The following is a 25,363-nucleotide window of genomic DNA, read 5'->3' as shown; positions in this document are numbered from 1 at the left end:
TAATGGGGCAGGGCCAATGGCTGAACAATCAGACAGCATATCCACCACAAGTATATGCACAGATAAATGCTATGGCAGTGAAAGCATGGAAGGCCTTACCAAATAAAGGGGAAGTATCAGGTAATCTGACAAAGATTGTCCAAGGGTCTACAGAGCCTTTCTCAGATTTTGTAGCCAGAATGATGGAGGCTGCAGGCAGAATATTTGGGGATCCTGATACCGCTATGCCCCTGATACAACAGCTCATATTTGAGCAGTGTACTAGAGAGTGCCGACAAGCAATAACTCCATGGAAGTCTAAAGGTTTGACAGCCTGGATGAAGGCATGCAGGGAATTGGGCGGTCCTCTCTCTAATACTGGCTTAGCAGCTGCAGTGGTACAGGGGATAGTGCAGCATTCTAAAAGCAAAACCAAAGCTCCTGGAGCTTGCTTTTCCTGTGGTAGGCAAGGACATTTGAAACGTCGGTGTCCTGATAAAGGAAAAGGGGCCACGACACGTCCTCCTGGGCTATGTCCTAGATGCAGGAAAGGTAATCATTGGGCAAATGAATGCAGGTCAGTGAAAGATATCAATGGACAACCTCTTGGACAGATAAATACTTATCCTGTTTCAAAAAACGGGATGCAGGGCCCCAGGCCTCAGGGCCCTCGAATATATGGGGCCATGGAAGATCAGAGCAGTCCAGAGAGCAACTTGCCCAATATGAAACCCCGAGGAGGGCCACAGCGGGCTCTGCAGGGTTGGACCTCCACTGCACCGCCAGAGTCGTATTAACACCACAAATGGGAGTGCAGCTTATCCCTACAGATTTTAAGGGGCCTCTTCCTTCGGGATCAGTAGGATTATTAATTGGTAGATCATCATCAGCCCTGAAAAGATTAGTCATTCATCCAGGAGTTATCGATCCTGACTATGAAGGAGAGGTAAAAATTTTAGTCTCCTCCCCTAGGGGAGTTTCGGCAATATCTCCAGGAGACCGAATTGCACAACTTCTCATTTTGCCCAGCCTGCATGATATGTTTCCTTCTAGAGACCAAAAAAGAGGAAATCGAGGATTTGGATCCACAGGAGTAGATTCTGTGTTCCTTAGCCTCGATATGGATCAACGCCCTTTAGTGGAGCTTCAGGTAAATGGCAAGGCAATCTTAGGATTGCTGGATACTGGAGCGGACCGCAGCATTGTGGCCTTAAAGGATTGGCCTAAAGGCTGGCCTGTTCAATCATCCTCACAAACATTGCAAGGGTTAGGTTATGCCAAGACCCCGGACATGAGTGCAAGAGAGCTCCCTTGGAAAGATCACGAAGGACATGGAGGCCGTTTTCAGCCTTATGTGTTGGAACTGCCTGTCAGCCTTTGGGGAAGAGATCTTTTGAAAGACATGAATTATCGCCTTACTAATGAAGGGTATTCCTTGCCTTCTCAAAGGATGATGCAGGACATGGGGTGGTATCCCTCTAAGGGCTTAGGAAAACATCTGCAAGGGAGAACACAGCCAATAGAAAATGTCCCAAGGAATGATAGAAAGGGCCTGGGTTTTTCCTAGGGGCCACTGAGGAAGGCATTCCCATAATCTGGAAGACAGAGGATCCAGTGTGGGTTCCTCAGTGGCCATTATCCTCTGAAAAGTTACAAGCTGCCACACAATTAGTTCAAGAGCAACTCTCTTTGGGGCATATTAAACCATCAGTATCACCTTGGAATACGCCTATTTTTGTAATTAAAAAGAGGTCTGGAAAGTGGAGATTATTACATGATCTGATTGCTATTAATCAACAAATGCAGATCATGGGCCCCGTGCAAAGGGGATTGCCATTGTTATCGGCATTGCCTGCTTCTTGGCCTATAATAGTTATTGATATAAAGGATTGCTTTTTTTCTATTCCATTATGTGCCCAAGATAGTGAACGTTTTGCCTTTACTGTTCCATCCTGTAATCATGAAGAACCAGATCAGCGGTATGAATGGGTGGTTCTGCCCCAAGGGATGGCAAATAGTCCAACTATGTGTCAGTTATTTGTAGGAAAAGCCATTGAACCATTGAGAAGAGAGTTTCCAAAAATGAGGTGCATTCATTATATGGATGACATTTTGTTGGCTGCTGCGAATGAAAAGGTACTAGAATTGGCTTTTGGAAAATTAATTTTATTATTAGAGAGTAAAAGATTGTATATTGCCCCAGAGAAAGTACAGAGAGATCAGGTAGTGAATTATCTTGGAGCCAGGATACATAATATGAAAGTTGTACCACAAAAGGTTGAAATTAGGAAAGATCATTTAACAACTTTAAATGACTTTCAAAAATTATTGGGAGATATTAATTGGATACGAGGTTATGTAAATTTGCCAAATTATGAATTAAAGCCCCTATATAATATTTTAATTGGTGATTCTGCTTTGGACTCCCCCCGCCAATTAACTCCAGAAGCTAGATTGGCCCTTATTAAAGTTGAGGAAAAGTTGCAGGGTGCCTTTTTACAGAGATACAAAGAAGGGCAATTAATTATGTTGTGTATTTTGGCCACATATCAGCAACCCTCTGGGGTGTTATGGCAGGAAGGTCCATTATTATGGATTTATTCACATGTTTCTCCAAGCAAAGCCATTGAGCATTATCCAACAGCTGTTGCCACTTTGGCCATGCATGGTATTCAACAATGTGTGCAATTTTTTGGAGTTGTACCAGGAAGCTTAATTATTCCCTATTCCATTCAACAAGTTAAAGTATTATGTGCCACAATAGATGATTGGGCAATATTAAAATGTAGTTATGATGGTGATATTGATAATCATTATCCCAAACATCCCCTTTTGTCCTTTTTTAAGGAACATCCTGTTGTTTTTCCAAAGATTACAGGTAGTGCTCCCCTTAAGGGGGCATCTAACATATTTACAGATGGATCAAAAACTGGCTGTGGAGCCTATATGGTAGAGGGTCAGAAACCAGTTTTATGTCAGTTTCAAATCACTTCTCCTCAAATCGTTGAATTGAAAATAGTGATAGAGGTCTTTAAACAATGTAATTTCCCCTTTAATTTGCTTTCAGATTCGCATTATGTGGTTAATGCAGTTAAAGTTTTGGAATTGGCTGGTCCCATTAAAAATACCAGTACAGTGTGTAATTTATTGAAACAACTACAAATGTTGATTTGGCAGAGACAACATCATTTTTATGTCTGCCATATTAGGGCTCATACAAATTTACCTGGTCCGTTGAGTGCTGGGAATGCCGTAGCAGATGCTTGGACCAGAATGGAATGTATATTTTTAAATTCTGCCATTGATCAAGCTGTTCAATTTCATAAAGATTTCCATGTTAATGCTAAGACATTACAGCAAAAATTTCATTTGACTCAAGCTGATGCCAGACAAGTAGTCCTTAATTGTCCTCAATGTGTTATTTTTCACCACCCCCCAGGTGTGGGAGTCAATCCCAGAGGACTTTTACCTTTGAAAATCTGGCAAATGGATGTGACTCATCTTGCTGAGTTTGGAACATTGAGATATGTTCATGTTTCGGTGGATACTTGCTCTGGCATTATTCATGCAACTCCTTTGAGTGGAGAAAAGGCACGCCATGTCATAAATCATTGCTTAGAGGCCTGGGCTGCGTGGGGGAAGCCACAGCAGCTTAAAACTGATAATGGCCCAGCATATACAGCTCAGCAATTTATGAGCTTCTGTAAACAGATGGATGTATATCTTAAACATGGATTGCCCTATAATCCCCAAGGGCAAGGCATTGTAGAACGTGCACATCGCACCCTTAAAGAAAGTCTGCAAAAACAGAAAGGGGGAATTGGCTATGGCCGCACCCCAAAAGAAAGATTATCCCTTGCCTTATTTACTTTAAATTTTTTGCAACTAGATGTGGACGGCCGCTCGGCAGCGGAGCGTCATGCCACCTGGAAGCCTGTAGCTCAAGGCCTTGTTAAATGGAAGGATGTGCTTACAGGCCTATGGTGTGGCCCGGATCCAGTGTTGGCCTGGTCCCGAGGCTCTGTTTGCGTTTTTCCGCAGGACCGTGAAGAGCCGGTGTGGGTACCAGAACGTTTGGTCCGACGGTGCAATGTTGCTGATTCTCCTGCTTCTGCTGCCTCTGGTGAATCCTGTGATGACGGAATTGCGATGGGGGATCCTATCAGCATTCCTGATGCCGATGCCCATAAGGCATGATGCTCAAGTATTTATATTAATGTATAATCAAACAGCTGCCACAATAACAAGTAGATACCCTTTGGCAGTTGGCTCAATTGGGATGTGAATGGAAAATGACAGACCTTTGCATTATAATAATATGTCCAGAGATGCCAATTTATCTATACAATTATCTCAGTGATTGCTAGGAAATTGGTCAAGGAGGTTTGATTCCCTCATGCAGGAGTTTCGTGTGTCCATCACCATGGTGAATTCGACCAGAATGGATCTATCATTGGCAGATGGCTTGATCCTGCAAGCAGTTCAACATCTGAAAGAGTATGCGGGGATAGCAGTGTTAGCAGTTGCCCTAGTGGGTGTCTGTCTGCTCTGCTTGTTTTGTCTCTGTCGTATGGCTAGATCTCAAAGACGAGGGAGAGCCTTGGTGGTGCATGCCTTTCAAGCCATTGAGGCTGGTGTCTCACCTCAAGCTTGGCTGACGGCTTTGAAGCAGTAACTCTCTATAACCCCTTATATTCAGGATTGGACAGCCCTTGTACCCCTGGAGACTTGTGATCTCATTGCACATGGGATGGGTGTCCTACCTGTTTGTGTAGACCTCAGCTCTTGCACCTGGTGGGTTTGACCCATTGCACCCAGTAGAGTGAGTGTTCTAGTCTTAGCTGCTTGCTTTCGATCGTGAGCTCCTACGGAATGGAGCCTGCTTGATCAAGCAATGCTTGCTTTTGCAGTAAATAAAAAAAGGGGGAGATGTGGAAAGCTTCTGCTGTGCCCTAAAGATGGTGCCTACTGCCTTAGCCCTCTTGGGGGAAGAAGTCCTTATTTGGTGAGGAGGTTGCACTTTGCCGGTAGCCTGATCTCTCGTCATGAGTGTGAACCTATGGTGGAGCAAAACGTAGTATGGGCTGATGGGCAGTCCATTGGAGGCTACTTAAGCTGCACTCACGGGAGGCATGGGGGCACACCCCTTGATCTTGTAACTGAAAGGCAATTCCTGAGTAAAACTGTCTCTGGAAGGAACTGGTGTGCTAGTCTTTCTTCCCTGCTGGTCAGGGTGGTCGGCGCGGCACACTTTAGGAAGTAAACAACTCCCAAGTCTCAGGAACTCCCCCAAACTTGCAAGAATCACAAGCTCCCTGCCTCCCATCATGTTTATGTAAACAGTAGAGGGCTGGTAAGAGAAAAAGCTGACCTGTCCCATGGAAGCATGTTGTGCAGACTACAGGGTTCCTACTTGGGGCTGTCACTCACAATGGAGTAGGCTTTTCAGTGATGTGGCTGCCTTTAAGTCACTGTACTACTGAACAGAAATCTCATTAAACTCATTATTTGGTCAAACTGGACTTCAGTAGAATTATTTTTTTTGGTCTGTTATTGGTGCCTTATCTGGCCCAAAGAGGAGGAGAAAGAAAGGGGGAGGGGCAGCAGAGGTGAGGAAGTAGCACTTCTCAAGCCATGGATTCTACTTACTTTCAGGGCTCCCTCCCACAGCTGATTCAAACATCTTCACCCATAGCTATCAGATTAGAAAAGGTCTCATGAATCCTGAATCTCTCTTCTGAAAGCAAATGCTAACTAACCCTTTTGAAGAGGGTTAATTAGCCCTTGGTGATCTGGACACTGGTGATAGCAGCCCAGTCGGCATTTGATAACCCTAGGTGAAGGTAGTAGGACCCTCACAGAAGTGGTCTTGCGACCAACAGGCTATCACTTTAACAGTCACAGCAGATTTAACATCTGAGCCTTGGTCTGTGATCAAACATAGCCTTCCCCAGGACAGCCAGGAACCAGGAACCTGAAAACAAACTGAATCTCTGGCACAACAGGCTACTTTCACCTGGTGTCAACTGGAGCTCTGGTGGGAAGGATGGAAACCAAGGGGTTTGCCTGCCACTTTCCCTATGCATGTTCCGACATGAGTGAGTGTGGGTTCAGGAGGGGTATCCCTGAGGACACTCTTAGGGTTTGGTGGGCTTTCTCTTATTCCTCTCAGGTTAGACAGCTCTTTCCTGATTGGTTACATTTTTATACTTCATTTTTATACACACACCAGCCAATCACAACTCAATAGACTTACACAATAGGGCCTGTCCTTGTTAGGGTTTCTATTGCTACAATGAAACACCATGACCAAAGCAACTCAAAGGAGAAAGGGTGTATTTCAGCTTACCCTTAGAGGTACAGTTCATCACCAAGAGAAGACAGGACAGGAACTCAAACAGGGAAAAAACAGGGAGGCAGAAGCTGATAGAAGCCATGGACGGATGCTGCATACTGGCTTGCTCACCATGACTTGCTCAGCCTCAAGCCTCCACCTGCTTTCGTTTATTTTGTTGTTGTTTGTTTGTTTGTTTTTTGAGATTGGGGGTTACTCTGTGTAGCCTGGCTGTTCCGGAACTTGCTCTGTAAACCAGGGTGACTTTGACCTCAAGAGATCTGCCTGACTCTGCCTCCTGAGTGCTGGGATTAGAGGTATATGCCTCTACCACTCGGCTCTCAGCCTGCTTCCATATAGAACTTAGGACCACCAGCCCAGAGATGGCCCTACTCACAGTAGGCTGGGCCCTTCCACATCAATCACTAATTAAGAAAATGCCCTGTAGCTGGCTCTTAAGGAGGCATTTTTAAAAGCAAGTTTCCTTCCTCTCAGATAACTTCAGCTTGGGTCAAGCTGACATAAAACTAGGCAAGACAAGGCCAGCATCACTTTTCTACAAACCAGCTCTCATCCTGGCTCTGGGATGTTCTAGTAGTAAGACTACTTCTGAGAGCAGAGAGGCCCGAGATCTGCTGTTTTAGCAGCAAGCAGGGAGACTCAGTCTTCAAGATTTGTCAGAGTTAGAACAGCTGCTCTCTTGCTATGTTCCATGATGACCAGACCTCTGGAGTTGCTCCTGAAGCCCTGTGAGAGCTTAGAGTAGTCACACCTGGCAGCATGTCTCCCAGGAGCACAAGGCAGTAACTCTTGGCTTCTGTCAATTGAAACCCTGTTGCTACTTTCCCATTCAAATTTCTACTTCCGATTTGATTTTTAATCCCTGCAAATAAAACTCCTGGGTCCACTCTTGACTGTGCCCACTCCATTCTTGGAGGATAGTCAGAGGAAAAGCCCTGGAAGAACTGACTACCTCCTGGATAGAGGGGGCATACAGTTAATCATTTTCTCACACTGGAGTTTCCCCACTTTCTTGGCATCTCCATCCATCTACCTACTCTTCCATCCACTAGCCCTGTATGTGCTCCATGCTGTAGGCCAGGCTCCGTTACACACTGCCAGAGCAGTGAAGAGAGAAGTGTGGGAACAAATGGCCACACAGATCAGCAACTGTCAATCATAAAAGAATAGGAAGGTACCTGAGAGGAACGAAATTTCAGCAAGGCAAGCGTAGGGGAAGAAGCTTTTGGAGATGAGAGCAGGAAGGAAGGAGAAAGCTTGGCTCTCAAGGAAGACGGAAGCTGCTTCTGCTGTGAAGAAGAGGGTGTTTGGCAGCAGCAGACCATGCAGCCCTCAGGGATCATGCTGAGGACAGAGATTCAGAGGAATTTTCACAACTCCATTCCTTGCCCGCTACGTGCTTCTCCTCACAGTCCATCACCACAGGCACTTGCACTCTACTCTGACTCCTGGCGTAGCAAACCAGCTTTACCAGCCCCAGGCCTCACATCACCCTCACCCTCACTCTGGTAGCCGCCATCTTGATCTCAGGAAGCCTGCTCTTTCCCTCTTGTCTAAATTTACTTCAGCTCTGAAAATCACATCCCGGATCTTCCTTCTTAGACCACGGCCTCTCACTAACAACTCCCCAACTCCCTTCCACCTAAGCAGTCTTTGAGATTTTTATTTATCTGAGCAGAAAATTAACATAAAAATTATAAAATTGCTAAATTTGAAATAAACAAAACAAACAGGAAGTTGAGTAGTTTCCCCAGCCTACCAAGACATGCAGGCTTGTCCACATCCCTGAATCTCCAAACATCTGTCAAATTACATATGCAAGCAAAAATATTTTGTGTTCATTATGATCACAAATTTTGGGGATATTTTTTAAAATTTTAAAAAAGAATAAATCCTAAGTCAGCAGGTAGATTTAAGTCATAACTGACCATGCTCACTTCTAAAGAAAGAAGACTTCATTTGTTGTGTGCCTTACTAGACCCGTTGATCTGAGAAAAATTTGAAGAAGCTTCTCTAGTGACGTGTTTCCAATCTTTGTAGTTGAGAAAGAATGGCTGCTTATAACCAAAAAGGAGTGCAGACAGAAGAGTTTGTCACTAACTTGGCAGATGGCAATGTGGCTCACAGGCCCATGAGGACTGAGGTCCCCACACCTGTCAGCACTCAGTCTGCCTCTACTCAGCAGATGTGCTCCACAGGCTGCTGGCTGGTGTTGAACACACACAGCCATAAGCAGGAAACCTGAAGCTCGCTTGTGAGGCTTGGATGGCAGGCAGGCTGGAGAGCAACAGAAGAGAGGCCTACTTAAGTAGAAGCATGGGTAGACAGAGGAGGGCCCACGAACTGAAAATAGGACAGAATTACATAACTCAAAAGAGTAAGTACTTTCAAGAACTGAGAAACACAAGGTTTAGATTAAAAATTCAACATTCCAATCAAAAAGGGGAATTAATGTCTTCCAAAACTTTATTCGTGGTCAAGAAAATCAGATGGAAGACCATATAAGATGCCTAACAAGATCCTGTATTGACAAAACGCCAAGTCCCATAGAGATCAGATCCAGAGAACCAAACTAGGAAGAGAGGAACACAGGAAGAAGTGATAATAACTGAACAGTAGAAGAAAACTTATGTAACTTAGTAAGTCGTGAGGCCCTGGATATTGATAAAGAAGAGAAAATCCCTCAGATCTACTATACTGGGGGTGGGGAGACAGCTGGTGGAGTGGAAAGCTAGAAAACAGTAACTGCTCAGGGACACTGGGTGCTGACTCTGGGGCCCACAGGTGCTGGGACCCAGGGCTTCACAGGGAAACATGAAGCAGAGAGACTGAAATTCCTGGGATCTGGCAAACTTCCATGGCTGGCTTATATCTAGATCATTGGTGGCAAAGACCCAACTACAGGGACGCTGTGTCTCTTCCTCCCACACTGGAGCTTAAACACTGCACAGACAGGTATGTAGAGGCTATGGGCTTAAGTTACTCTGGTGAAACTGCAGTTAAGGGCATAACCAGAAACTAATCATAAATAAGTATATCCTTGCTACAGAAGTCACTACCTTTATTTTTAAATGTCCATGAGGCTAGCAGAGGCCTCGTGGAGAGCGATGTCTCCCAAACGCCGGCTGTGTGAGGAGGAGGATGAGTGGCTTGACTTCTAAGTCCTCCATTTTCTCAAAAGTGAAGCAAGTGCTTAATAGCTAAGAGCCACCCCATGCTCTCCTGTGCCTACGACAGGAAGCCCGTTCTGCATGCACAACCTGAATTCCGGAGCCTCAGACAAGCTCAAATGCCAATTTTAGAGTTTGGTTTCACACTGCAGCCATGGCTGTTAATTCCGCCATGTTTGTGTTTTTTTCATCTCTAAAACACACACGGGCAGCCGTCTCTTTCCACATCCATCACCTGAGTACCTAGTAGGGAGCAAAGCATTCCATAGGACCCACAACACCAACAGGAACAGCATGCATGTCTGCTTTTGGCCAGCAGAGAGTAGGGAGTGCTCAGGAGCAGTTCTTAAGGCCTTGGGAGAACCAACAAAGGAGTCAGATGGGGTAAATTGAAGAAAAAGGACAACTGTGGGGGGGGGGGGAACCAGTTTCTGACAGTCTATATTGTGTTACTTTAACTAAAACAGAAGCTGTATGAGGTAGAAAATGATTGACTCCAAGAATTAGCAGGCTAAATGTGGAGAGCTACAAGCTCAAGACCAGCCTGGGCTACACAGGGAGACCTGCTCACCTCTATGAATGACTCTACTACTGCTGCTAACATCGTCATCCTTATTATTGTATTTATTATTTGTGGTACTGAGGATTGAACCCAGAACTTACATGGTAGGCAAGAGATCTACTGCTGAGCTGTCTGTCCAGCCTGCCTGCCTTTCTTTTCTCTCCTCTCTTCTCTTTCCTTCTATTCTTTGAATTTTCAATCCTCCCGACTCAGCCTCCAGAGCAGTTAGAATACTAATAAAGCCAGCTTGAATAATTTTTTACGAGTGAGTCCTCCTTTAAGCAATACTCTCAAGTCACTGTCAGAGAGGAGGAGTGCCAACCACGTGATCCCTGGAAGTTATATCCACCCCCTTTCTAAGTACCTGACAGTAGCACTTGGTGGGTGAAACGACAGGAAACAACAGATCCTTGGTCTTTCTTTAACTTCATACTAACAATCATAAAGACTGTATCCCACGGGGACCAGGAGCCACAATCTTCCATCCTGATTGGCTGTGGTTTTCTGTTGTGATCTCCATCTGCTGCAAGGAGAGGTTTCCTTGCTGACAAGTGAAGACTGCACTTCTCTGTGGTAGAAGGACAATGTCTATAGGTGGTTGTCAGGAATTACGCTAGTTTAGTAAATTAGCAGTTGTAGAATCTCCGTGACTTCACTAGTACCAAGCAGTTAGGTGAGTTTATATTTATAAAACACTCATGCACCTCAGGCTTGGGAACACTGTGGAAGAGGGGCAGAAGTACTGTAAGAGCCAGGATGATGCAGAAGTTTGCTATGAGATTGTGTCTCCTAGAAATATCGGAGGCTGTACCCATCAGGTCCTCACCAACATGACTGACCAAGCATATGCTGAACTAGGATGACGCCACTGGTCATGCCAAAGTGGACAGGGGAAAGTCCATGGGGCACAACTCTACCCAAAGGCAACTGAGGGAAGCTGGGAGCAGGAAACATGGTCTTTCCCAGGGAAAGGCTCACCAACTAGATGTTCAGTGCCAAATGACAACCCTGACAGCATACATACAAGGAACATTATGTAGACTGAACACACACACACACAACATGACAACCCTGACAGCATACATACAAGGAACATTATGTAGACTGAACACACACACACAACATGACAACCCTGACAGCATACATACAAGGAACATTATGTAGACTGAACACACACATACAACATGACAACCCTGACAGCATACATACAAGGAACATTATGTAGACTGAACACACACACACACACACACACACACACACACACACAACATGACAACCCTGACAGCATACATACAAGGAACATTATGTAGACTGAACACACACACACACACACACAACATGACAACCCTGACAGCATACATACAAGGAACATTATGTAGACTGAACACACACACACAACATATTTAGGAACATACACACTTCTGTTTACTCATATACTCACATACACAGTAACTGTGTGTTATACACACAGTAACACACAGTAACAGTGTGTGTTATACACACAGTAACAATTGGTAAAAAGGAGAGACCACAAATTTGAAGGAGAGTAGAGAGAGCTTGGAGGGATGGAAAAAAGAAGAGAGAAATGTTGTAATTAAATTCTAATCTCTAAAATAAAATGAATAAAGGGCCTTATCCCAAAGCTGCTTTGTGTTGAGAATGCCTAGTTTCAACCATTCCATGTGATCTTCCTGGGAAGGGAGGAATAGCTTGTTCTCCTTGTGACCCTGCAGTTAACACCAAGGTTCTAGGGCGTCTGTAGTAATCATATCAGACAACCCCTACCACGAAATGGAAGCAGCAGCTCCAGCCTCACAGGACAGCCTGGATGCCTACAAATAGAGACAAGGGCTGCCAACATGTTTCCCTCTGTTACCATCACCTGGCACTGAAGAGCTGTGATCTAATATCTTATATTTAAAATCTCATATAAATGATGATGGAAACTCAACATATACTGGAAGTAATATTATGTACAGTGAGACACTGGCTATCTTTAAAGCTTATACTGTTATTAAAATTAAATTTCTGAATATTTTATTTATCTAGCATTACAATATAAAACAAGTAAATACATTATTTAAAGCCATGTATTTGGCTTATGATTGGCCTAGATTTGTTACAAATTTACTTTAATGATTCATAAGAATAATTCTGATTTTTGTATAAATAGGAAAAATACTTTAAAAATTAATATATATTTTTTAAAAAGCATGAAACCAGAGTTCAATGCAAATTATCTACCACAAAGGAATAGTAAGAGCTATTGTTTCTTAAAGTTCAGTTAGATAATAAATTATGTTTCAAGTATCTTCACATACAAATTCTAATACTGCTAACTATAAATCATAAAGTATAACCATCAGAGGAATTCAACAATTTATCTAAACATCATTACATAGGAAACTTGAAGAAACTGCAAGTAATTCTTAATGCTCTCATTTTGAGTCTCCGACTTCTCAAGACTGTGCTGGATTTCTTTCAAGCATATATCCTGATGCTGGGCTTTCTAAATGAAGAGAGAGACAGAGGATCAATATGGCATTCATGTGCAAGATAAAGATTTGTAAGTATATATGTAATAACTGAATATACCAGTTTTCCCAAAGAAATTTTAAATATCATCTTCCTTAGAACAGTATCTTCAGTGATTAAAGCATACATGATTAATCGTTCTACTTTGACAATTCACTGCAACTGTAACCCTGCCCTAAGTTATTAGATATAATGTGACTAGGATGGCTTTACAGCACCATGATTAGTTCCTGTTATGTTACCATGACAGATCTTCTTACTCCTTTTTGCCATTTTTTTTGACAAAATACCATGTATTATCCCATAAGACCTTAATTGTCCTAATCTTTATTTTTATAAACTTTTATTATAAAAAAAACCTTGCAAATAAAAATCCAAACAACCAAAATTAGCCATACCCAAAGTGCAATAACCTGCTGTACCATTAGAATACACATTCAGAAAAGAAGGTGTTTTAAAAAACGGACAGAATTCCAGCTCTGATAACGTGAACATTTTCTCCTAAACTCTTTAAAACGTAAACGGAACTTAATTCATGTCCATTGAGGGAGAAGCTTTAATAACTTCATATAAATTTTGAACTATGGTTGTGTACAGATTTCTAGGTGGGCTGCTTACAGCAAATGCTTTAGATAAGACAGGTTTCCAGCTAAAACCCACACACTCCAAGAACAGAGGCCTTTTGAGTTTCTCATAGCAGATATTGACACCAGCACCTGAAACTGAGCAGTGCACAGCAGGAGATGCAGGGAATTGTGTGACAAAGGCCTAGACTGGACTGCACATGTCATAGAATGAATGGAGCTGAGCTTTATGGTGCATCACTTTGGAGAGAACAGTAGCTACACAATTACACACTGCAGGGCAGAATGTAAATGCAAATGAGCTTTGGGACAGTAAGGAAGGACACTGTGGCTTCAGTAGGGTTGCCATGGCTGTGGAGCTGTGAGGTCACCCTTCCAAGTGGGGCCTGCAGGGCCCACCATGTACTGAGGGAGACACTGGAGACAGTGGTGTGGCCAGGGTGAGGGTCAGGCTGTCTGAGCACTCAGCTCAGTCTGGCTCATGCATGTGCATGCGCACGCTAAGTACTCACTGAACTGTCTGCCTGGAAGGCACCCAAGAAATCCATTTACTTCCAGCTATTTCTAAATTAGGCTCAGAATTCTAGATTGTTTACTCGCACAACGTTTATCAGGTTTAACATCAGATCTTAACCTAATTATTTTAGTAGCTTTAGCAAAGCACTAAACACAGAACAGAGAATTCAGCTCTGAGGCAGGGGCTGCAACTGCACAAAGAACATCACACATATTTTACAATGTCAGGGATCCTGATGGGGAGGCGTTTGTTTGTTTGCTTTTGTTTAGAAACCCAGAAAATTTATTAGACAATAAGAGTAAACAGTATAAGTCAAAATAATTTAACTTTTTAGCCCTTTAGATTTACAACTTGGAAATGAAAAAGGTGTTTTAGCAGAGTCTCTAACTCCTGGAAAAATAAAATACCAGCATTCTCTATGAAATTGTCAAGTAGTCAGTTATCAAGTAATTAAACACAACTAATGCCAGCTTCAAGAATATCTTATGCCAACAGACTATTGCATGAATATTCGGGAAAAAATAGAAGACATTAATTAAACACAGCCAACTTGATATTCTCATTTCATGTCTGAGTGGATCAAAGCATCCATCCCTCATGCAGTCTGCACAATGGTAAATATTAAAATCCTATCTTTCTAAGATATAATATTCATTAAACAAGGCACATATAAAAATATAGCTTATAACTCTTCAACTTGCATCTCTAAAACTTCAACTTGTATCTCTAAAAGATGAAAATTTAAGTAAATAAAATTTAAATAAAACATAAGTAGCTTCTGTGTGGAGTCTTTCCTGAGCAGCTGTTACAGACATGCTGTTCAGGGATCTGCCTGATGAGACTTGGAGGCCATGTGACTGAAGCTGCACAGAGCAGGGTGAGGAGAACTCTGTGTTGCATTTTGATTGTTTGTCACTCCTAATATTCACAGTAAAATGAAAGCCCTGACCCGCCTCCACTGTATGTTAAGAATGTCACTAAGATACATGGAATGCGCGTTAAATGCTCACTTTCACAACAAGCCACACGAATACTTACAGTGTTCATTTTGCCAAGAAGTTGGTTTTGTTCTTCATTTTTCTTTCTAAGCTCAGTTTCCAGATCTAATATTTTAATTTGTAAAGCCCTCTCTCTAGATGACATTTTCTCTACTTCTTCAGACACCTGTAATTTTCATTAAGAGATACAATAACTAAATGTGTTTTCCTTTAAATATATTTTAAAGCCCTGAAATAGTCATAGTATACTTTTTTTCCCAAGTAGATATTAGTGGGGTATGACAACTCCAATAGAAATTACAATGTACTTTATCTTGAATTGGGGATACAGCTCTGTAGGAGATTGATTTCCTAGCATGTGCAAGGTCTTGGTTCAATTTCAGTACTACAAAGGGAAAAATGAAGAGTTTAAATTGGAAAAGTACTTAAAATATTTGTGTATATAAGTATCATATGTATCTGGAAAATTCACTTGGGATGGACAGATGTGCATGCTTGCACTGTTTATAGTATTTATTTACATTCATTGTGGTATCTCTAACAGTGGTGGACCAAAGCTGGAGCTCACTGAACACAGACCACGTATCAGACAGACAGTGGAGGGCAGTGAACACACAGCACCTAGACAGATGCACAAGATTGGCACTTGCTTTGTCATTCACTCTCAGTGTAGCCTGAATGTGAGTTTTCTACATCTCTTGGTTGCCCATGTTACATTGGTTTGAAGCCACAAGCATGAGAGCAGAGGCAGAGGCTAGCCCAAGAACAAAGAGCTAAGCAGAAAGGACAGCTCCACCAGAACTATGTGGACTGGTTCTAAGCCATCTGAACCAATTCACAGACTTCTTCACGAATGCAGCAAGAAAGGATAGCAGTGAGCTCTAAAGCCAGGAAGGAAAGGGCGGGTCCCTGGGAAACATCCACAACCTCCATGTGGACAAGGGTGACAAAGCAGTGGTGGACCTTGTCACATGATCAGAAATGAGAGACATGGCCACATTCCACTGCTGCAGGACAGAGGAAAGGACAGACATCGTCTGGGGACTCTGACCACTTTGGAATAAAGGCTGAGAGCACCTGGCATTGTCAAGGTTTTATCCTAAACTCAAGGTAAAGTCCTCCAGAGGGCTAACCTTTCTGAGGTTAGTCAGGCTGAGAAGTCTGCAGCTGGTCTACAGCTGGCACCACTCCTTCTTACTTAACTTATTCAATTATGTGTCCCTTAAAATCAACTTAAGTTGGTTTCTCAGAGCAAAAATCAGAACCCTGGGAGGTCTCGGAGCTTAGTCTTGACAGACCTGACCCTAAGGACTTTGAGGAATACAATAAATAAAAGAGAGTTAAGAGGAAAGATTTAAAATTGGGCTTAAGACATGTCAGGTTTGGCAGGTCAGGGTTAAGTGGAGATGCCAAATAGACTTCAGTGAGGTTAGCATGAGAGTCCTCAGGGTGGAGCTGGTTACTGAATTAGCCCAAAGAAATATTATAATTTATAATTATAAATTTTCTTATAATATTTCTTCATCCTACAAGAAATATTATAAGCCCCATTTTGTTGGTTAGGAAACTAAAGTTTAGAAAGGCAGCTTGCCCTGGGTGAGGGTACTTTGCATCAGAGCCAGTATTCAAATCAGCTGCTGGGACTCACCCTATGATCTTTCAAGATGAGATTTCAAGTTGTTTAATAAACTCATGTCCTCTTTGAGATCTTCTCATCATCCCTTTTCCCCTGGTTGAAATACCAGCTTTTTCTCCATGTCTACTACAGAACCTGCATGTAGGGTGACATCTCTACTACACTGAGTTCTCTAGAAGTCATGTCTAGCCTTTTCAACTTTGTCTGTGAAGAAGTATGGCAGTGACCACATGCCAAGAGGCTAGGTAAGCTGAATGCACGCTTAACAGATTTAACTGGAATATAATTCTTATATGCACTTATTTGTGCAACAAATATTTATCACAGAGTTGAGCTTTAGAGCTCACTGGATCCCAATCAAGACCAAAGCCTTCAGTTATTTATTTATTCAACTATACACACACATAAACACACACACATGCACACACAGAGGAGCACACACATGCGCGCATGAGCGCGAACACACACACACACACACACACACACACACACACGAGCACATGCGCACGGACGTGCACGCGCACACACATGACATGCATGCTCCCCCCCCCCCCCACGCACACACATGCAGGTGTGTGGAGGGTCACACTCCCCAGGTCCTTTCCACCTCTGCCCATTCTTCCCCTGCCACATCAGCATGTGTCTGGAAAAGCCGTCCTGTCTCGGTAATATCTGTGTTTTGCTCTGAGGGAAAATTAAGTAAAGAACAAAAATGGAGCTGCTCCCTCTACCCTGTCATCAGCATACAAACAATAACTGCAGGCTTGGCAATGGGAAACGACTCTGGCAAACTAATTAAAAAGTTTCTAAATAAAGGCCATCTGTACCTTTTGTCTTCCTTCTTCCAAAGCAGCTTCCAGCTGCCTGGACAGTGCTGTGTATTCTGCAGCCTTCTCTTTCAGCTCCAGGTCACTGTGCTTGAGACACTCCTCTTGGTCGGCCAGCTTCTTCTCAAGCTCTTTATTCTCTGCATCCATCTGCTCTAATTTCCTTTATATCACATACACACACACACATATATATATACATATACATCACATATTATACATATATATATACATACCACACATATACATATTATACACACATATATATACATATACACATACCACACATATACATATTACACACATATATACACATATACATATCACATACACAAATATACCTATGTTAAACATAGATAGATTACAATGAATGATGTTACAGTGACTGTAACATCAGTTTTAAGTCAACTTGACACTTACTCTTTAAGGTTCTCACACTTTAACTGAATGAGATGATTTTCCTCCTCAAGAGAAAGCTTGGTCAGAAGGCTTTGGTTTCCATCAACCTAAGTGGAATTTTAAAAAAAGAAAAAGACAGATTTTTTCAGTTATTGTCTTCATCAACTTCCAAGGAAATTACGTATTTTATTTAGAAGTGTAAGAAACAAGAAGACATCAAGCCATGTTTACAATGCTAATACACAAGTTCTCCAAATCCTCACAGAGTTTTAAAAGATGAGGTTGTTTGTGTTACAAAATGAAGTACATTTCTGGGTGATGGTAATTAAGATATCCTGAACAATGTTATAATGAAAAGAGACTTTAGCTTCTCAGGAGCTGGGATGTGACTCAGTTAGCAGCCCATTCCCAGCATGTACAAACCCTGCACTGCAGAAAGCCTGTCCTGCAATCCCAGTCAGGAAACAGAGGAAAGAGGACCAGAAATTCAAGTCCATCCTCAGACCGAGTGAGAAACACTGCCTCCAAAATAAAAGTCAAACAAGAACAAAACAAAAGCTTAAAAACTATGTATGTGAAAAATTTAAACATTGTTCATTAGTTAATTTGTTATGCTTCTCATGTTAATTGATATGTTTCTCATATCAGTAATGTTCCACTTAAAATACTGATAGATAACTACCCGTGACAATGCTAACTGAGTACAAGTCAAATAAGTCAAAGACAACGTTGCTGAGGTCAGAACAGACTATTCTTCCCACTGCTTCACAGTCTGATTTAAAGACTTTAATAGTAATAAGAATATTTCTCTTCAGGCCTGGGGAGACGCTCAGCAGTCACCAGCATTGGTTTCTCTTCCAAAGGACCCAGTTATAGTCCTACATGGTAGCTCACAACCATCCCATAACTCCAGTCCCAGAGACTGATGCCCTCTTCTGGCCAATTTGGGCACTACATGCATGTGGAGCACAGAAATGCAGACAAAACACACATATACATAGAATAAAAAATAATTTTTTTTCATTAAAGTAGTAAATTTTTTCTAGTAGAATTTCTTCTTGGAAATTTGCTTTGTGTTTTTAAAAGCTAAATAAGTTTCTTTTGAAAGCCACAGAGTGAATTCTTCCTGGAAATGTCTGGCTCCCAGACTAAGACATGCTTCTTTAAGAAAACATGAAGTAACCCTAGTGTTCTCTTTGTGATACACACTGAGGAAGGAGGGAGATGTGCGGTGATGAGGACACACACAATCCCTACTCTGATGGATTGATAGGTATTAAGTAAAAGGATAAAATCACCCCATTAAGTGTGATGCAAAATTCTGATTAAAATGTGTTCTAATTTTTGCAAGGCAAACTATTATTTTTCTTATGCTGATATCAAGAAACAGACAGGAAGGCCAGCTTTGCCCCTCCTCTCATTACATCCCCACACTATGTCCTCTAAGTGCATATAAACCATCCATATAAGCTATCTCTACGGTCAGTGTCACCAGGAAATACTACAGATAAAGAGTAGGGCATCTGCATAGAAATACAGCATCAATGATTTAGACGGAATAAAATGTGTAACCAGCACGCGCGCCCTCAACTGCTGACATGATGTTGTCAAATGTTTCTTTAACACATCTTCCAGACTCAGAGCGATGGACACCTGGCCCTGAAGCTCCCTAACGGTGAGCGCCTGCTCTGCACACTTCTCCTTGTAGCGCTGCAGATTCTCCTGACATTCCTGAAGTCTCTGTTCGGCTGACGTGAAGGAGTTGCGGGCTCGCTCTACCTGCTTCAGATGAGACTCCACCTGGCCTCTCATCTGAGGTGTGGCATTAGGGGAAATAAATGCAAGGTCATATATTTGGCAGGAATGTTCTTACTATCTAAGACTAGACATGCTTGCTATTAATAAGAGCCTTACAAATGTTCGTCTGATGAGAAACAACATAGACTTGAAATGGCAGCTTCTTAAATCTGCTAAAACAGGTGAGAGACAGCTCTAGGAACAGCCCCTGCCTTATTTGCTGGCCTGATGGCCGGCTCAGGCTGACCCTGTCTTGACAGCAGTGCCTCCTTCTTAATTCCCGGTCTCGAAATGGGCCAGCAATGCAGCAATAGCAGCCATGGACTCTGCGCCTAACCACAAATGCTCTTGACCTCTCGGCCAGGAATCAGTATCCTATGACTCTCATTTTTTTCCTTACCAAAACAATGTGAAATCCAAAAGAGAATGTGGCTCCATCTAAAAACTTAAAACTATTCACAAAAACAACATCACCTGCCAATGCTGGCTCTCCTTGTTCTGTCGCAATGGGAATAAATAAAAGGATGGAGTTTGCAAGATACCATTTTTTTTTCCAAAATGCATTTACCAGAGAATATCTTACTTTGCAATTCTTTTAGATACTAAAGATATAAAAATAGAAAGAGAGAGACACACTAGTTTGCATTTTATTGCTGGTAGACCTCAGTGATAATAATTGGGCCTTTTAAATTTTAAACTCATAACAAAATATGAGGCATTTATGCTGTTTCTCAAATATGAATAAAAAAGTGAAAAGATGTTCACACAAATAACATTTCAAGCATGGGAGAACATCGTATCTTCAAGGAGAAAAGAATAAACTCCCGCAGAGCCTGGAAAGAGCCAGCCCTAGGCGTGCACTTGGGGGATGACTGACAAGTAGTGCGCTAGCTGGGGTCACGGCCAGAGTCACATGGAAGCACACGTAGAAAACACTTCATCACTTCAATTTCAAACTCACCGTCTCTAACTTTTTGTTTTTTTTAATTATTATTATGTTATTTTCATGTAGTAAATTTTTACATCTGCTTTTCACCGTTTCAGCTGCTTCTTGCAACTTTTGTACCTAAAAACAAAAACCACAGACTATAAAGTACCACATATGATTCGAAGTGTAATGTGTATTTGCATTTATTTCACTTTGAATTTGTAGTTCTTTGCCCACACTCTCGGCATGTTCATGCACCATTATTCCAGACACTATTTCTTAGTGTTCAGCTACAGCTCATCCCTCCACTGTTGGCCTGTCTTCTCCAACCGATGCTCTCATACTTTACCCGAGCTGAAGACTACATCGGTCTTCACTTCCAGGTCACTGCTACTTTAAGAAAGTAGTCTCTCATTTCACCTAACACCTGTCATAACAGCTAACATCAGTTAAACAAGTGGCAGCTCATGCTGGTGAGGATGTGGAGCAAGGGGAACACCCCTAGATTGCTGGTGGGAGGGCAAACTTGCACGTCTCTGTGAGTAAGTGTGGTACTTCCTGAGGAAGATAGACACCCAGCTACCTCACCACCCAGTTATATCCCTCTTGGGCATACACCCAAAGGACGCTCTGTCCTACCACAGAGATGCTTGCTCAGCCCCCACTGCTCTCCTCACTGGAAACAACCTAGACATCAACAGAAGAACATAAAGGAACGGTGGTGCGTTTACATGATATAGTATTACTCACAACTAAAAACGTGAAATCATGAAATGTGCAAAGGGTGGGACTAAAAAAAAAAAATCATCCTGAGTAAGGTAACCCAGACACACACAAAAAAAGTATGATAACTATTGCTTGCATGTGGATGCTAGCTGTTACGTTAATGATCATGAAGCTACACTCCATAGAACCAAAGACGTCAGGTAGAGAGTAAGAGGGGAACAAATCAATCTCATTAGGAAAAGGAAACAGAATAGATATTTATGGATGGGGGTGAGAGCCGACACAGGGAGATCAAGGGTGGGGAGAAGAGGGCAACACGGAGGGAATACAGGGGAGGCAGCTAAAATTACAGGCCGTCTGAGGGGCAGTATGGAAGCGTACGTAATACAGGAGAGGCTTCCTAAAGCACAAACACATATGAAGGCAAACTTAATGAAAACTCCAAATAACGGAGGAGACAAAGCCCCAATCGGCCATCTCTTGTCACCAAAGCTTCCAGCACAAGAATTGGGTTACATCTAATTGAGTTACTGGCCAAAGGGGTCCCATGGGAATCTCCAAATAACTCAGGCTATTGCCAAAACAACACATCACAAACTGACAGCAAGGGCTCGTTGCTGAAGACAACACCTACACAACCCATTGAACAAGGAGGGTTGAGCTGGAGCCTAAACAGAGCCTTCACCTATATGTTCCAGAGTTTCTAGAACAGGAGGGTACTCTGCATAGTATCAAAAGAGAAACATAAACACCAGCCAGCCACAGACCCTCTGACCTACAGTGGTATTCGACCCGCAGGATACACTAGGGCAGCGGTTCTCAACCTATGGGCTGGGACTCCTTTGGCAAACCTCTGACTCCAAAAATGTTAATTCATTATATAATGTTAAACAATATAATTCATAACAGTAACAACATAATAGTCATGACGTAGCAATGTAGATAATTTTGTGGTTGGGGCCATTGTAACATGAGGAACTGTATTAAAGAGGCATAGCATGAGGAAGGTTGAGAACCACTGTACTGTGGTGGCAAAAGGCTGGTGGAAGTGAGCAATGAATATCTGATCTGACTTAAGACCTACTCCATGATATGGAACCATATTTAACAACGCTTGGTGACCAAGAGCCAGATACTGGATGTCCAAAGACTTATAACAAAACCAAATACTACTGTTCTACACAAACAAAAAATTAGCATTAAAAATGACTCCTGCCGGGCAATGGTGGCGCACACCTTTAATCCCAGCACTTGGGAGGCAGAGGCAGGAGGATTTCTGAGTTCGAGGCCAGCCTGGTCTACCAAGTGAGTTCCAGGACAGCCAAGGCTATACAGAGAAACCCTGTCTCAAACAAAAACAAAAACAAAAACAAACAAACAAACAAAAAGACTCCTAATGGCATTCTGCTATATCCATAGATCGATCAGCACTTTGCTCAGCTATCATTAGAGAAGCTTCCTCCTGCAGCAGAGACGGGAACAAACGCAGAGACGCACAGCCAAACATTATGAGGAGAGTGAGAGACCTTGGAATGGTCAGCCATAAACATGATGTTTTCATCAAATGTGTTCCTGCAGAGCCTAGGAAAGCCCACAAAATAGGAGGCAAAAAGAGTGTAAGATCCAGAGGGAATGAGGTCACCAAGAAAACAAGGCCATCTAAATCAACATGAGCAAAGATCACGTGAACTCACGGACTGAAGCCACACGCACAGATCTGTATCAGGTCCTTTGCGTATTATTATGGCTTCCAGTTTAATGTTTTGATGGGATTCCTGAGAGTATGAACTAGTGGGTCTCTGGTTCTTGTGCCTTCTATTGGGCTCTTTTCCTTCTTTTTAATTGTTTTGACCAATTCTGATTTGTTAGTTTTTGTTTTATTTTATTATATTTTAATATGTTTTATTATTAACCCTTAGAAGCCTGTTTTTTTTCTAATGGGAGAGACAGAAAGGGAGTGAATCTGGGTTGGAGGGCAAGTGGGCAGGAACCAGTAGGAGTAGAGGGAGAAAAATATCATCAGGATATATTATATTAAAAAAAAATCTATTTTTAGTAAATAGGGGTTGGGACTAACTCTCATTTCAATAATTTTCTGCACCAAACCAAAACTCATTCTAATAACATGGGTGAACTGTATACACTGTCTGGCAGCTACAACATAGTATACTCAGATAAGACATTCTTGCTGAGGCCTTAAACCCAAACCAGCAGGCGGGACACAGACAGTGTTCTAGGCAATTCCAACTGTGTCTTCTCACCAAGCCTCATACGTTTCTTTCCACTTATTTCATGTGAATAAATTTGAATTATACATTATTTATTGGGAAAAGAGGAATGCTGTGATTAGTGGCCCTAGATGGTAGTCATTATTTAAAATCAATGCCATTAAACATACTAACAAGTTTCTCATTATGCCTATGCAATCAATTTTAAATTTCCTCTTAGGAATATCTATAATGTTTTCATAAGTAGAGTTAGCATATGGAATTGGCAAGACAACCTCATGAAGGCATATGGGGTCTTAAGAAATGGTTGGCATCCTTGACACTGTATTATATCACAGATATTTGCCCCACCACTTCAGTTCTGATGACCTGAGTCTCAGTCATCCACAGATTTTAACAAACATTAAAACAGATCCAAGTCACCTGAGTTTTGTATCCTTCAACGAGGGTTTTCTGTCGTTTTTCTACTTCTTGCAGTTCTACAAGTTCATTTTCAACAGAAGCAACTTCATCCTTCAAGGCATCAAGTGTACTCTAGAAAGAAATATGTGACTGATGGGGTTTCTAGCCATCAAAACATTGCAGTCCTGGCTGAAGAATTATTAAAGCATAACTCATCCATTAACAGCAATGAAGTAATCATTTGATGGCATATAATTGCCATCTAAAATTAATTACTAATACTCATGAATAAATTTAATCGGTACATGGGACAGGATTTTTTTTATTACTGACAAATAAAAAGAGAGCTGAAAACAAGTTGTATTCTAAAGAAGAATCAATAATGTTGGCATGTCAAGTTTTCTACATTCATTTAACACTTCTCAATCTCCACTGAAAGTTTAACAGTTGAAGGGGATATGACAAAATTAACTCAAAACTCAGATGATAGCAGGACAAAGTGGTCCAGGACTGTAAGCCCCATGCTTACGGAGCAGAAACAGGGAAATGGTTGCAAGGTTAGGTCAGCTGGGGCTACTTAATAAAACCCAGTATCAAAGCAAAACCTCATTTGAAAGAATCAATACAAAGACCAAATAATATATAGATGACACTAAGTAAACAATAACCATACCTACTAGATACTTAAATGTATAAAGAAGTAAGTTGTCAAGATACTATGAACATAGAAGACAGCAGAAAAGAAAAATACACAGAAATGTAAAATATGGTCAACTTCAGGTTTTAAACCACTAGGGAAAACACAGTTATGTTATTTTTAGAACAGCACAAAGAGTTACAAGAATAGTCTCCTAGGGCATATACCAGTTAGCCTTCCACAGTGTCATAGATGCTAGCAGAAGGCACAGACAGGGCCAGAAGCAGAGGACATTACTACTCACAGCAGTAGCAGCAAAACCATAGGCATTGTGTCAATTTCCTGAGGTGCATGTCCAATAGGGTAAGACAAAGGATGTGATGACAGCTACAGATGGGTTGGGATGTATTAGAAAAAGGCAAAGCTGAGTTTTAAAAATCAAGTATCTCATAATAGACAGAGAGCATATCTGTTCTTTGCATGAAAGAAAACTATAGGCATTTTCTAAAGATGTTGCCCTCATTAGCCTTAACTCTCAACACAGTCTTCAGACAACTGAGGAACTGCCTAGTTCAAGCTAGCCTATGCAGCCACCTTCGAGGGATTGTCATGGTTGGTTGATGAAGGAGGGTGAGGCCAGGCCCATACTGCAGGCAGCACATCCCCAGGCAAGTGGTCCTGGGAGGTATTTAAGCAAAAAAAAGAAAGAAAGAAAAAAGAAAGAAAGAAAGAAAGGAAGGAAGGAAGGAAGGAAGGGAGGAAGGAAGGAAAGGAGAGAGAGAGAGAGAGAAAAAAAAACTACCTATCTCCAAAAGCTGAACAAAAGCAGAGACTAAAAACAGGCATCAATCTAGGTCAATAACTGATTAGTACAGTCAGCAGTGCATCCTGGACCCCCCTCAAAAAAATGGAAAGAGAAAGAAGAGAGAGCATTCCCCCAAAACACACCAAGTCAGCACACCTACACAAATGTGTACAAAATGTTAACAAAGCAAAGATAAAGGAATATTTGGAAATTCAGCATAAATTTGAAGTCCACAGTCTAAGAATCAGACTGGCAAAAGGTTTTCTGTTAACTTCAAT

At 42.0% G+C, this 25,363-nt stretch overlaps 2 protein-coding genes across 4 annotated transcripts in view; one reads left to right on the top strand and one right to left on the bottom strand.

Annotated features, from left to right (window-relative positions):
• Positions 1-1,099: 1,099 nt before the first annotated feature.
• Positions 1,100-1,546, top strand: LOC117707460 (endogenous retrovirus group K member 7 Pro protein-like). Its single transcript, XM_076933469.1, has one exon. The coding sequence runs from the start codon at positions 1,100-1,102 to the stop codon at positions 1,544-1,546; it is 447 nt and encodes a 148-aa protein (XP_076789584.1).
• Positions 1,547-12,086: 10,540 nt separating this feature from the next.
• Positions 12,087-25,363, bottom strand: part of Odf2l (outer dense fiber of sperm tails 2 like) — a 31,126-nt gene continuing 17,849 nt past the window's right edge. The window contains exons 11-17 of one of the 3 annotated variants that reach the window (XM_076933330.1): positions 23,665-23,775; positions 20,321-20,425; positions 19,216-19,374; positions 17,584-17,669; positions 17,164-17,326; positions 14,741-14,866; positions 12,182-12,575 (exon numbers count right to left, since the gene is read on the bottom strand). In XM_076933330.1, the coding sequence (XP_076789445.1) occupies positions 12,447-12,575; positions 14,741-14,866; positions 17,164-17,326; positions 17,584-17,669; positions 19,216-19,374; positions 20,321-20,425; positions 23,665-23,775 (879 nt within the window). In that variant the 3' untranslated portion in view covers positions 12,182-12,446. Of the gene's footprint in view, positions 12,576-14,740; positions 14,867-17,163; positions 17,327-17,583; positions 17,670-19,215; positions 19,375-20,320; positions 20,426-23,664; positions 23,776-25,363 lie in introns of all 3 variants that reach the window. The other 2 variants (XM_034500380.2, XM_034500381.2) reach the window with 2 other exon arrangements.

The sequence above is a fragment of the Arvicanthis niloticus genome, chromosome 4 (genome assembly GCF_011762505.2).
Source record: "Arvicanthis niloticus isolate mArvNil1 chromosome 4, mArvNil1.pat.X, whole genome shotgun sequence".
NCBI lineage: Eukaryota > Metazoa > Chordata > Mammalia > Rodentia > Muridae > Arvicanthis > Arvicanthis niloticus.
Note: the sequence above shows the minus strand (reverse complement) of the source record. Positions and strands in the feature narration are given on the sequence as shown.

What these genes read in the sequence shown, in the direction of transcription:
- LOC117707460 (XM_076933469.1), top strand. Translation starts at nt 1,100, where the DNA reads ATGGATCAACGCCCTTTAGTGGAGCTTCAGGTAAATGGCAAGGCAATC.